This window comes from Leuresthes tenuis, unplaced genomic scaffold (assembly GCF_036924035.1).
Source record: "Leuresthes tenuis unplaced genomic scaffold, fLeuTen1.0.hap1 SCAF_4, whole genome shotgun sequence".
NCBI lineage: Eukaryota > Metazoa > Chordata > Actinopteri > Atheriniformes > Atherinopsidae > Leuresthes > Leuresthes tenuis.
In genome coordinates, this window is record NW_027325358.1 from 25,441,098 (window position 1) to 25,451,725 (window position 10,628).

The following is a 10,628-nucleotide window of genomic DNA, read 5'->3' on the forward strand; positions in this document are numbered from 1 at the left end:
TGGAAAAAAAGGAAAAAAAGAGAGCATCCTTGGAAAACATTTGCTGCCTAAAACAACCTATTTTACCATCTTGATTTCAACTGAACACATGAAAAATGCTCTTGCTTCAGCCGAGCTGCTTCTTGGCAGGTGTTCCTGTTACCTTTGATTGTAAAACAATAATGAGCTTAAGTTCCCTGTGTAAACAAGCTGTTTCCTGTGCATTTATTCCCGAAAGCAGCTCTTAAGCCTCTCCCTTGACATCCCATCATTATGCCATTAGATGGCATTGTGCTCCATCACCCATGACCTGATCACACACTGACTGACTAGCCAACAGTGTTACAATTGAAAGAGTGTTTGACTTTCACATGTGTGGTACCTGGGCATTAAGAAACACTTTCCCCTCCTTTGTCTATACTCCTCATATGTTTCCCAGAGTAACAACTTAATCTTATGGTGCAGAAAAAGTTGCAAGAAACAGAGTGGAAAACTGTTCAATCTGATGCATCTGATCAGATCCATAAAGTGACCGAAGGATTAGCATGAATTTAAGATCTATGTGGATGCTTTCAGTAGTATTATGACTTAATCACTTCCTGCTCTTATCTGCTGAATATTTTTTTTCCACAAGAGGGCACAGTTTGCAAACTATCTCTCTTCTTCCTGCCCACCTGCTGATGAACAAAATTGTCAGCAGGACTGCAATGACAGACTATGGAAAAAGTGTCACAAGCCCTCTTTCTTCCTCGTTTATTGACCTTTTTTTCACAACTTCCTGCCGGCAAAATGTGGTCCATAAAAGGAACCATAGTGTTACCTACAGGCACAAAGCAACTCAGGGAGGTGATAGGCTTGATCCTGTGAAGTAAGTGACCCATAAATGTGGGACATAAATACCAACTTGAACCTATGCCAGAACCTTTGGGTTCCCTGTCATGCTCTGCATGTACTATACATAATATCCTTACATCCTGGAATATAGTGTTTTCTATCATTAATAAATATGGTATCAAAGGGCATGTGACAGCGTGACACAATACAATAAAGTAGCTAATTTGAGAAGAATATATCACCGTCAGGTGGACGTTATCAAACTGGTGAACAAACACAGTTAATGGATGAGTTAAAATAACAAGTGTTCATCTGTATTTTGTAAGTTATAATAAAAGGGTGGCTTGATACATCTTATCCAGAATAGAGTTAATGCACGCAAAGCCTTAAGTTCACTTCTAACAGTCATATGCTGCTTTAAAGTGCAGTTCCTGGTTTATGGTGACAGAAAGAGGTGGAATGTTTTATGACACCAATGAAAATGTCAGGTAAATACGGGATAGCATGTAATGTTTGAACCTGCTGTTTAAGTGGCCAGCACACCTTAAACCTCACCAGCAATAAAATAACAACACATGACATAAAGTGAATTATAGCAGTTCTGGTCAAGCATAGCTGTTAACTCCTTGTACAGTTGAACAGTTCAAATCAATCAAACAATCAAAACCACAAAGTTTTCAAAGACTCTACAGAAAAAATAGCCCTCAGAATAGAAACAGAAGAGAAATACACGTGTGATCAATGGCACACAAGTTAGAAAACGTATGATCAGCATAGCAAAAATGACCTTTCAAGCCTGATGAGACGTTCCACACCATCATTTTCAAGACACACAAATGATGCTTTTTTAATATAGTAATAAACAAAGGGGCTAGTATAACGATTTAAGATGAAGGCCTTAGGTTTAACCTATGAAACCATTTTTATTCTATAAGTATAACTTCTTCAGAGCCCAAAAAATAAACCTTTCTTTGTGGACAGTCAGAGTTTTTCACAGAAGGTCGTTTTCAAATAGTGCACACGTTTTATGCTTTAAAAAAAAAAAAACTAAAAAAATTAACAAGGTCTCAACAAGCAGCAGAATGAATTCAGTTCTACAGTGTACTGTATTCTTTCTGACATATTCAATAGCTGGCCATATGAGAATAGTACAATCCCAAACTTTTTTCACAGACCTTACCTGTTTTTGACACCTAAAAGCCACAACTTTCATTCAAAGGTACCGTAGACATGTTTGACTTGTCTATAACATGTTTGACTTGTCTATAACATGTTAGCGTTGTTCTGTGCTAATGGTGTACCAGAATTATATGCTATTTGGCAAAGCTGAAATAATTTGTGCCTGTGTTTTATTTCCTAGAGGACAGCAGCTACAGTCCAATAAAATGTACAATGAACTTCTTTATGTTTTTTTAGTGCTGGGAACTATCACACAGACTGTTACTGGATACAGAAGATCCTCTGAGTAACCGTCAAAGACATTCAAAGTCAAAAGAAGTTCAGAGTTAATATGCAGCGAATGTTGTAAAGTATATGAGGTACAACGGTGACATGCGTGACGTTAGGGAGTGACAGGACTTCAGCTATAGATTTCAAAAGAGTTTCCATTCGGAAATTTGGCCTTTTGTTATCAGTGTTAATGACAAGCAAGTTGTTTTGTTTTTTTCTCTGTTCGGGATCAGATACGAACAGCAAGAGGAAAATTACATCCTGATTAACTCATACATTTACAACTATCACCTGGCATGCTGTCTCTTTCAACCTTGATATAGATTAATCAGAGCTTCAGAATGTTGTCACACCTGTGGAAGCCAGTTGCAGTAGCTCTGGTCAAACTGTGTCCTCCTTTGTAGCATCTTTACGTTTTTCTTCAAAAACACTGATTTTTCAAAAATGCTTTTTCTATGCTGATTTGGATACTGTGCTCCTTGAGGGATTTCTGCTGGTAAATTTGGCACCTTTTAACGTCTGTTGTGTTAAATAATGATTTTAATGGGCAAATTATTTCTAAAGCTTTCTTAACCCAGTTATCTGTGGAAGAAGACCCTAAATCCAGACAAGCTGAAGAGAAGCCATCACGGATGTAGGAGCAAAATGGAGAGCAAAGAGAAGGAAGTGTAAACCGCTGCTTTTCTTTATTGTTATGTGGAGTTTGAGATCAACAGCTAATAAAATACACAAGCTTGAGCACTGATGAGGACACAGCAGGCATATTGAGAATGCAGTATTGTGTGTTACACCAAGGCATGACTACAGGAACATATCCCCAAATCTAATGCCTTTCTATGTAGCTTTCAGACTACACAGGCAGACAGATACTGTCAGCAGAGTGGCAAGAATAAGGAAAGAGAGACTGTGATCCTTGTCTGTGATGGATGGTGTGTTGAGTAGTGTAACTCAGGATAGTTATTGAAAAGGAGTGTCTCTGTACCCTGGGCATTAAGCTGTAAGCTATGAGTTCCAATTCATGTCGTTTATGGATGAAGTTTTGCCTGCGTTACATGTTGACACTACATGTGATGTCATCAGCTCAGTTGTTGTCAAGCAACAAACAACACTTCAATGTATTCATAGTGATCTGTGGAGATTTCAACCATACCCCTCTATGTCTGCTACCCATCAAATTTTCCAACATCTGATTTTCATTTATATTTAATTTTGCCATTTCATTTAGCTAGTTACTTTTCAAGTCATTTATACTCTAATAAGCATTTAACTTTGGGGATTTATCAAGAATTTGTCCATTCAGTTCAATTTATTTGTATATTCAGTGTCAGTTTTATATTTATTACAATAACATGTACAAACATATCCAGAAGATCACAAGCACTCTGTAATGAATAGAAAGAAAAGCCACGATTGTGATATTTATTATTCAAATGTGATCAAGCATACAAAAATAAAAGTATCATATTATTGCAACAAATGTGACTCACATAAAGTACACATACAAGTCTCTTCATTTGTCCGCACTGTGTGTAAAGTGTGCAAAGTATCAGTACATACGATGTCACCCTTTTTCAAACATAAATAAATGACAATATAAATGTGAGCAAATGCAGTTTTAAAGGTGACGGCACATTCAGTCTTCTGTTTACCTCTCCCAACTTAAACTCTACCACTCTACAGGTCAACACATGTAGAGCATCACATGTTTATCCATTGATGGGCCTGTGCGAATCAAACAAATCAAACTTTACACATAATGATGTGCCGACAAAAATTTCTTCACCAGTTACAATGGATTTATTTAGTCCAAAACAGGGAACATCACGACTTGTTGCCAATCTTGCAGTAGAGAATCATCGAAACCACCATGGCAGCAATCTGTGAAGATGTAATGTAAAGAGAGCTCAGAGACAAGGCAAACGAAAAACAAACGGACATTAAAAACACTCTCCTCTTACTCTTATTACAGTTATTACATACAGTAAAAAAAACCAAAAAAAAATAAACAGGTTAGATATTTAACGACATAACAATATTAGTAAAAGCGAAAATGATCTGGCACATACCAGGTCTTAGAATGAGGTAAAACTAAGTGAAAATGCAGAAATCTTTTTTAAAAAAGGTTTCCTTTTCTAGAAAGGCTGACAGGAGGAAACCTCCACTCTCTAAAAAGAACAGCTTTGGCTTTCAAAGTTGCATCTTAACAGAAGGCACGACTTCTGGACTAATGTTCTTTGGACAGGTAAAACCACAGTGGAGATGTTTGGTCACAATGCACAGCATCACATTTGGTGAAAACCAAACACAGCATATCAGCACAAACGCCTCATCCCAAAAATCAAACATGATCGTCGGGTTGATGAACCCATGTGAAGCTGATGAACTCCTCTGTTTACCAAAGTATTCTCGAGTCAAACGTGAGACCATCTGTCCAACAGCTAAAGTTTGGATCAAATTGGATCATACAACAGGACAATGATCCCAAGCACACCAGAAAATCTACGACAAATGGCTGAAAATGGAAAGAATCCATCCTATTGCAACCTTAAGTGAGCTGTGCATAAAAAAATGTCCATAAATTTCTGAAGGAACTTTATATAAAGAAAAGAAATGTCCAGTTCCTCTATAATGATACAAGACACTGATAACATCATAAAGATTGTAATTACTTCAAGATATTGCTATTAAGTTGTTTTTACAAGCTACAATATCAAATAATAGTGTGCACATTGTTCCTTTAACAAAAGGATTTAAACTGAAATAAGGTGTATTTCCTTTTTCTTTTTAATTCCATGAATTTATCATAGACTCAAAGAGTAAAACATTTATTGTATGGTGAAATGTGACAATATGACTGTGTTTATGCAGAGTTTAGCCTCTAATAAGGAGATTAGTTTAGCCAAATTAAAAAATGATCAATAAAACATTATCCATCTTTTTTTTTTTTAAAAAGGTATTTATCACATATGAGATTTTCCTTACTCTTTTTGACTAAATGCAATATTTACAGGACATGTCCATCCAGATTAAATCAGACACCTTATCATGTTTATGTCACGATTTACGTTCTTTTTCATGTCTTGTCTCGTCATTTCCTGTTTTATTTTGAAGAATCACTGACCTTCTCCTCTCGTTTCAGGAGTCTGATTGTCTTCCCTGATTCCCAAGTGTTTCCACCTGTTCCCCTTGGTCCCTCATGTTCAAATAGTCTGCGTCTCACTTGTCTTGTGCCAGTATGTTGTCTGCATTCATGAGCCTCATTAGCAGCCTTACTTTGACCCATAGATTCCACGAGCCTGCAGTGAGTGATTCTCCTGCAGTGCTATCTTGTTTGTAATTTGTTCTTGTTCTTAGTCATAGTTTATTTATTAATACGGTAAGTTTCATAGCCTTGTTTGTTCCTCCGTTTTCAAGGAGAGATTTTTGTTGCAACCTTTAATATTTGCCTCCGTTAAAGGAGAGTTTTAGATTTATAGTTAGTTTCATAGAGCCTCTGTTTTGTAAGAGTGCGTCCTTTGTTAAATCTGCCTCATTAGGAGAGCGTGTCTTTGTTTAGTTAAATTATTCATAGCGTTTCTGTTTCCCTCCTGAGTTGGAGCGGTTTATGTTTTGTAGATTTCATAGCTGCGCTTATTCTCCCCCATAGTTACGGAGGTGAGTGCTTAGGTCTTTCAAAGCCTTTGCTTTGCTCTGCTTGGAGATCCTCGCCCTGCCTTCCTGTGCTCTGTGTGTTTATTATAAAACATCTCTTTGAATCCAAACTGACCCTGTACCTGAGTCCGAGGTTCCTGACAGTTTACAATTAAGAGGAGACATAAGCGGCTAAATCTAATTACTTTCTGAGCAATAGATTTTTTTTCCTTTAACTCCACAACAGATAAATGAATAAACCTATGATATGTTTTTAATCATTCAGGGTGGCTCTATCTGAACTGTGCCAGACAGACAGTTTTTTTATTTATTTATTTTTTTTATTATTATTTTTTTAGAACAAATGCATATGTGTCCCCATGAACAAAATGATGGGTCTTCAACATTTCCACGTTGCCTTTTCTATCCCATGAAAACCCAATAATGTCCAGATATGAAAATAGTAAAAAGCTGACCCACCCTTTGTTTGTTTTGTTTTTTTAAAAACAAAAAAAAGTGGATGCAACCTGATGAATAATTTCCCTGCGGCTCTAACATCTGATACATGTAGGCCACTTACCACCAGGTGTAAAGAAAAAAAAAAGGAATCAGATAAAACAAGTTGCAGCGTGAATAGCTTACAAGCTATAACTCACAGATCAGAATATGTGAAAAGGAACAAATTATCATGGCGCCTTTACATATCTACCTAAGGAGTTTTATGCAATTGTGTGTTTGAAATGAAGAAGATATTCTTTCTACTCTGGGTTATACCAGCAAGGAACATATAATCACGTGATGCACATTTGAAAACAATGAAACACACAGACAAACAACGTGACCATTTTAAGATTGTTTAGAACGGATTAGCAAAATTAAACAGAGCCAAGTTGAAATGAATGAAATGAAAAGAATACTTTACTTATCCCAAAGGGAAATTATATAAGTTGTTTGGCATCGTACCTCAACAAAAGCAATTCCTAGGGCCACAGCTGCTACGATCACAGCGTTTTCCTCTAACAGCTGCACCAGTTTGGTGAAGCAGCCCGGAATACTCCCCATCTGTTTTTACATGAGGACGGAGCAGAAAAGCGGTTATACTCTGTATTCATGCATGAAGTCAAGACAAAAATAAGTAATAAGTTTTTCTCATACAAATTCTGCTGCCAAGGTTTCGGAACAAGGACCATCTGATTGATCGCAGCATATGGGTGGATACACATTTCCGTTATCAATCTGATAAGGCGAGGAATCGAAATCTGTGTAGTTCTTGAATCCGCAGCATCTCAGCTAAAAAGGAAAATACGTGTTAATTGCGGATCTCCTTCCTGTCAGCACTGCTACTGTGCCACAGCAACAAAACAGTGACCACAATCTTGAGATATTACATGCAAAAAGAAATGTTAAAAACAATGGATTCTTAAATATTCTTATGTGACTGTCCTTTTTCAGATTACTTTCTGTCTTCATGTTGATTTGTATACACACACACAGAGTTAGACTGAGTTCAGTAGAAAAAAAAAAGTACCTCCTCCATGGTGTGATTCCAGACATTGGTCAGACTTTCGTCTTCTCCATACTTCTCTCGAATGCTCCTCACTACTTGCACTTCCACCTTTTCAATAAGTTCATTAGCCTGAAAAGTACAGATCAACAGCAAGATTTTTGCACTTTAGAAAAAAATAAAAGAAAGTCACTTAGTTTTGGAAAGATGTCTGAATCTTCCCTTTGGAAATTGTCACCAAGATATTCCTGGTTTACTTTTTAGAGCCACTTACCAAATCCTGGAAGACGAACAGCACCACGGCTCCTGCAACCTCGGCGATGAAGATAATCAGCACAATACAGAAGAACTGAAGGGAGGGAGAAGATGATGCATTACACTGTAATGTTGTCACTGTAAAACATTCAACTGGCAGCGGCATAACATCTGTAAAATAACGTCTCATGAAAGCTATAAGTTCCCTGCTTCTTCGTAGTTGTGAATAAATATTTATTGTCATTTCAAAAGGAGGAGTGATGTGCCAATTTTAACAGGTTTCAAACCACCATTTGTAAGTGACAATGAACTGATTAATGATCGTTTAGTTTTTTCATTTGGATGATGACGATTCAGACCAGTTACAATATGCATTGTAGCCATGATTATGACCGAACCTATGTGAAAATAAAAAGAATGTATTTTTTCCTTTCAGTTCCTCACTCTCTTCACCTTTGACCCCGGCAGATATTACTCACCGTCAGCAGCATACACCTGCTCTCTCTTATGGCCCCGCAACAGCCCAGAAAACCAATGACCAGAAGCACAGCGCCCACCCCTATGAGCAGGTAGCCGATATTGGTAAGTTGGGCTAACTCATCTGGAGCGTCGTCTATTTGATCCAGTACACCCAGGAGAGAACCGCTGTCCACCTTCACCCACACCCCCACACCGAGAATGGCTGCACCTGCCAACTGCACGATGAGTGAAGAAAGACAGGAAGAAGAAAGCAGAGTGATTATATAGTGGGATTCAAACATGTGACTATATACATATTATGTGTATATCTATCTATCTATCTATCTATCTATCTATCTATCTATATATATATATATATATATATATATATATATATATATATATATATATATATCGTGTTTGTTGACCTGCACTCTCATAGATTTAATTTATCTTTTTACAAAGTTGAAATGAATTGCTAGTCAGTGCTTGGTCAGGCTGGCCAGTTAAGGCATCTGAACAAGAGTTTCTGATTTAGTTCAATTTGGACAAAGCCATGCTAACTGCTTCCCCACATTTACATGATAAGCTGACCATCTCTTAGCTCCTGCTTTATATGTAATCACCATAAAGTAGATGCGCAGCAACATCTCCTCCACAGCTACCACAATTCCCTTAAACCCCTCTCTGGAGCTTTACAGGGAGCACACAGTGGCTCATTTAGGTTTATATGTGTACCAGACTAATTTAGAAAGGAAATAGTTTGTCCTCTGTGGTACATTACTGCCACTAAAATGTGGACTCTTGTCTGTTTTCTCAAGTAACCATTTCTACACGAAACACAGCTGGACACCAGATGCAAAGAAACAGCAGATTTTTTGTACTCCTCCAACTTACAAAGATGGCACCATTGAAGATAAACATCATAATTTTGAGAAAGCCTGAACAACACATCTTGGCTGAGTTTTAATTCCTCCAAACACTGTGGAAGAGAACAAACAAGTTGATTAGTTCAGTGAAAAATGATCATCGCACTGGTCAGTCTTTCTTGTCCGCCATTTATGTTTTATGTACAATTTTGCATTTCTACATCTCAGAGAAAGGTCGATGGCACGGGGCTGACTGGAAAAACACAAGCAGCCACCAGCATCGGTCAAATGGCCTTTGCTTTGGTTACACATTAACTGCAGGAATCGCAGGAAACGATTGCAGTTCTAATCTTCTTTAAATAGGGAAGGTTTTTCATGCTCACGTAATACAGTTTCGGTTGAAGTATCACATGACTTGACCAATCAATTCTTCGCAGTATTTTTTAAAATGGCTTTTCCTACAAGATGCGTTTGCTTTTGCCAACAGGAGAGTTACATTTTGGTACAGCATATATGAATTTCTTACATCTCTTATGGTCATAGCCAACAGTGAAGAATAGTGGGTTTTTTTGGTAAAATAGTTCATGGTGTTGACTGCATTTGAGATACGCTGCACATATTTTGGTAATCATGTGACACCTTGTTAAACCCAGTCTGCATTGTCATCTTACTGGCTGTGATGTAGCAAGTACTGCCATAAAACAGAAACACACTAATCCTTGTCCCACAGGTTCCACAACTGTGTATCTATCTGCTCTTCATATCAGCACTGTATCAGTTTTATGGTTATTGTGGCTGTTATCTTTCAGAAGGGCGAATGTTACTTTGTTTCCGAGACAAAATAAAAATGCTCCTCTGATGCCAGCGAAATGATGCTTTGGGCTAAATGCTTTGAATGGAGAGCAGAACAGATGAGGACTAATCATTGTCTTTGCAGTGGCCTGTATGAGAGATCATTTTACCCCGTCTACATTAGTTGTATTTACAGAAATGTACTCACTAAAAAAAATAGCTTTTTTTCTCGTTGTTTTCTACACACGTTGGACCACGGTTGGCATGTTTAGTCTGTTGCCGGCTATAACACAGTATTGTGTCACTGATAAAGGTAACGCATTTTACTCGAGGCTTATATTTACTAAACACTATCACACTGAAATGTTGACGCTTAGGTATTTCCGAAGAATGAGCATCCTGCAACAATTTATCAAACTCTGAAATGAAACTTACGAGCATCGTTCCTCAAAAGTTATTCATCATGACTCAGTTTCTGACTTCTTAACAATAAGTAAATCCAAAAGTCACGGGGAGGAAAGTCCCTGAGTGATGGCGTTTGTTTTAAAGAGTTTAAATAAAGATGAGCAAACGTTCAGGTAAGCCCTTCAGTTGGATGTTTTGTTAAAAAGCTTCAAAAAGCAAAGAGCACATACCTGTACTTCAGTGGCGGCTGCGTGTCCGCTGAGGTCTGATATTTCAGGAGTGTATGCTCAACGAGGCTTTCGAGGCTTTTAACCTCCTCACAGGTTTTACACACATCAGAGTTTATGCCTCATACGTCAGAAATTTAGGTCAACAGGGAAGTGCCTCTCATTTTGATAAAAGGAGAAACATTCCCTGGTGACCAAAGTCTGATGATAAAAAGAAATTGCAGC

The 10,628-nt window shown here is 37.6% G+C and overlaps 1 protein-coding gene across 1 annotated transcript; it reads right to left on the reverse strand.

Moving 5' to 3' along the window:
* Positions 1-3,650: 3,650 nt before the first annotated feature.
* Positions 3,651-10,512, reverse strand: tspan34a (tetraspanin 34a). Its single transcript, XM_072383389.1, has 8 exons — positions 10,407-10,512; positions 9,008-9,092; positions 8,131-8,346; positions 7,671-7,745; positions 7,421-7,528; positions 7,048-7,182; positions 6,856-6,954; positions 3,651-4,140 (listed from the first exon to the last, which is right to left on the reverse strand). The coding sequence occupies exons 2-8, from the start codon at positions 9,062-9,064 to the stop codon at positions 4,084-4,086; spliced, it is 747 nt and encodes a 248-aa protein (XP_072239490.1). The 5' UTR covers positions 9,065-9,092; positions 10,407-10,512; the 3' UTR covers positions 3,651-4,083.
* Positions 10,513-10,628: the final 116 nt, after the last annotated feature.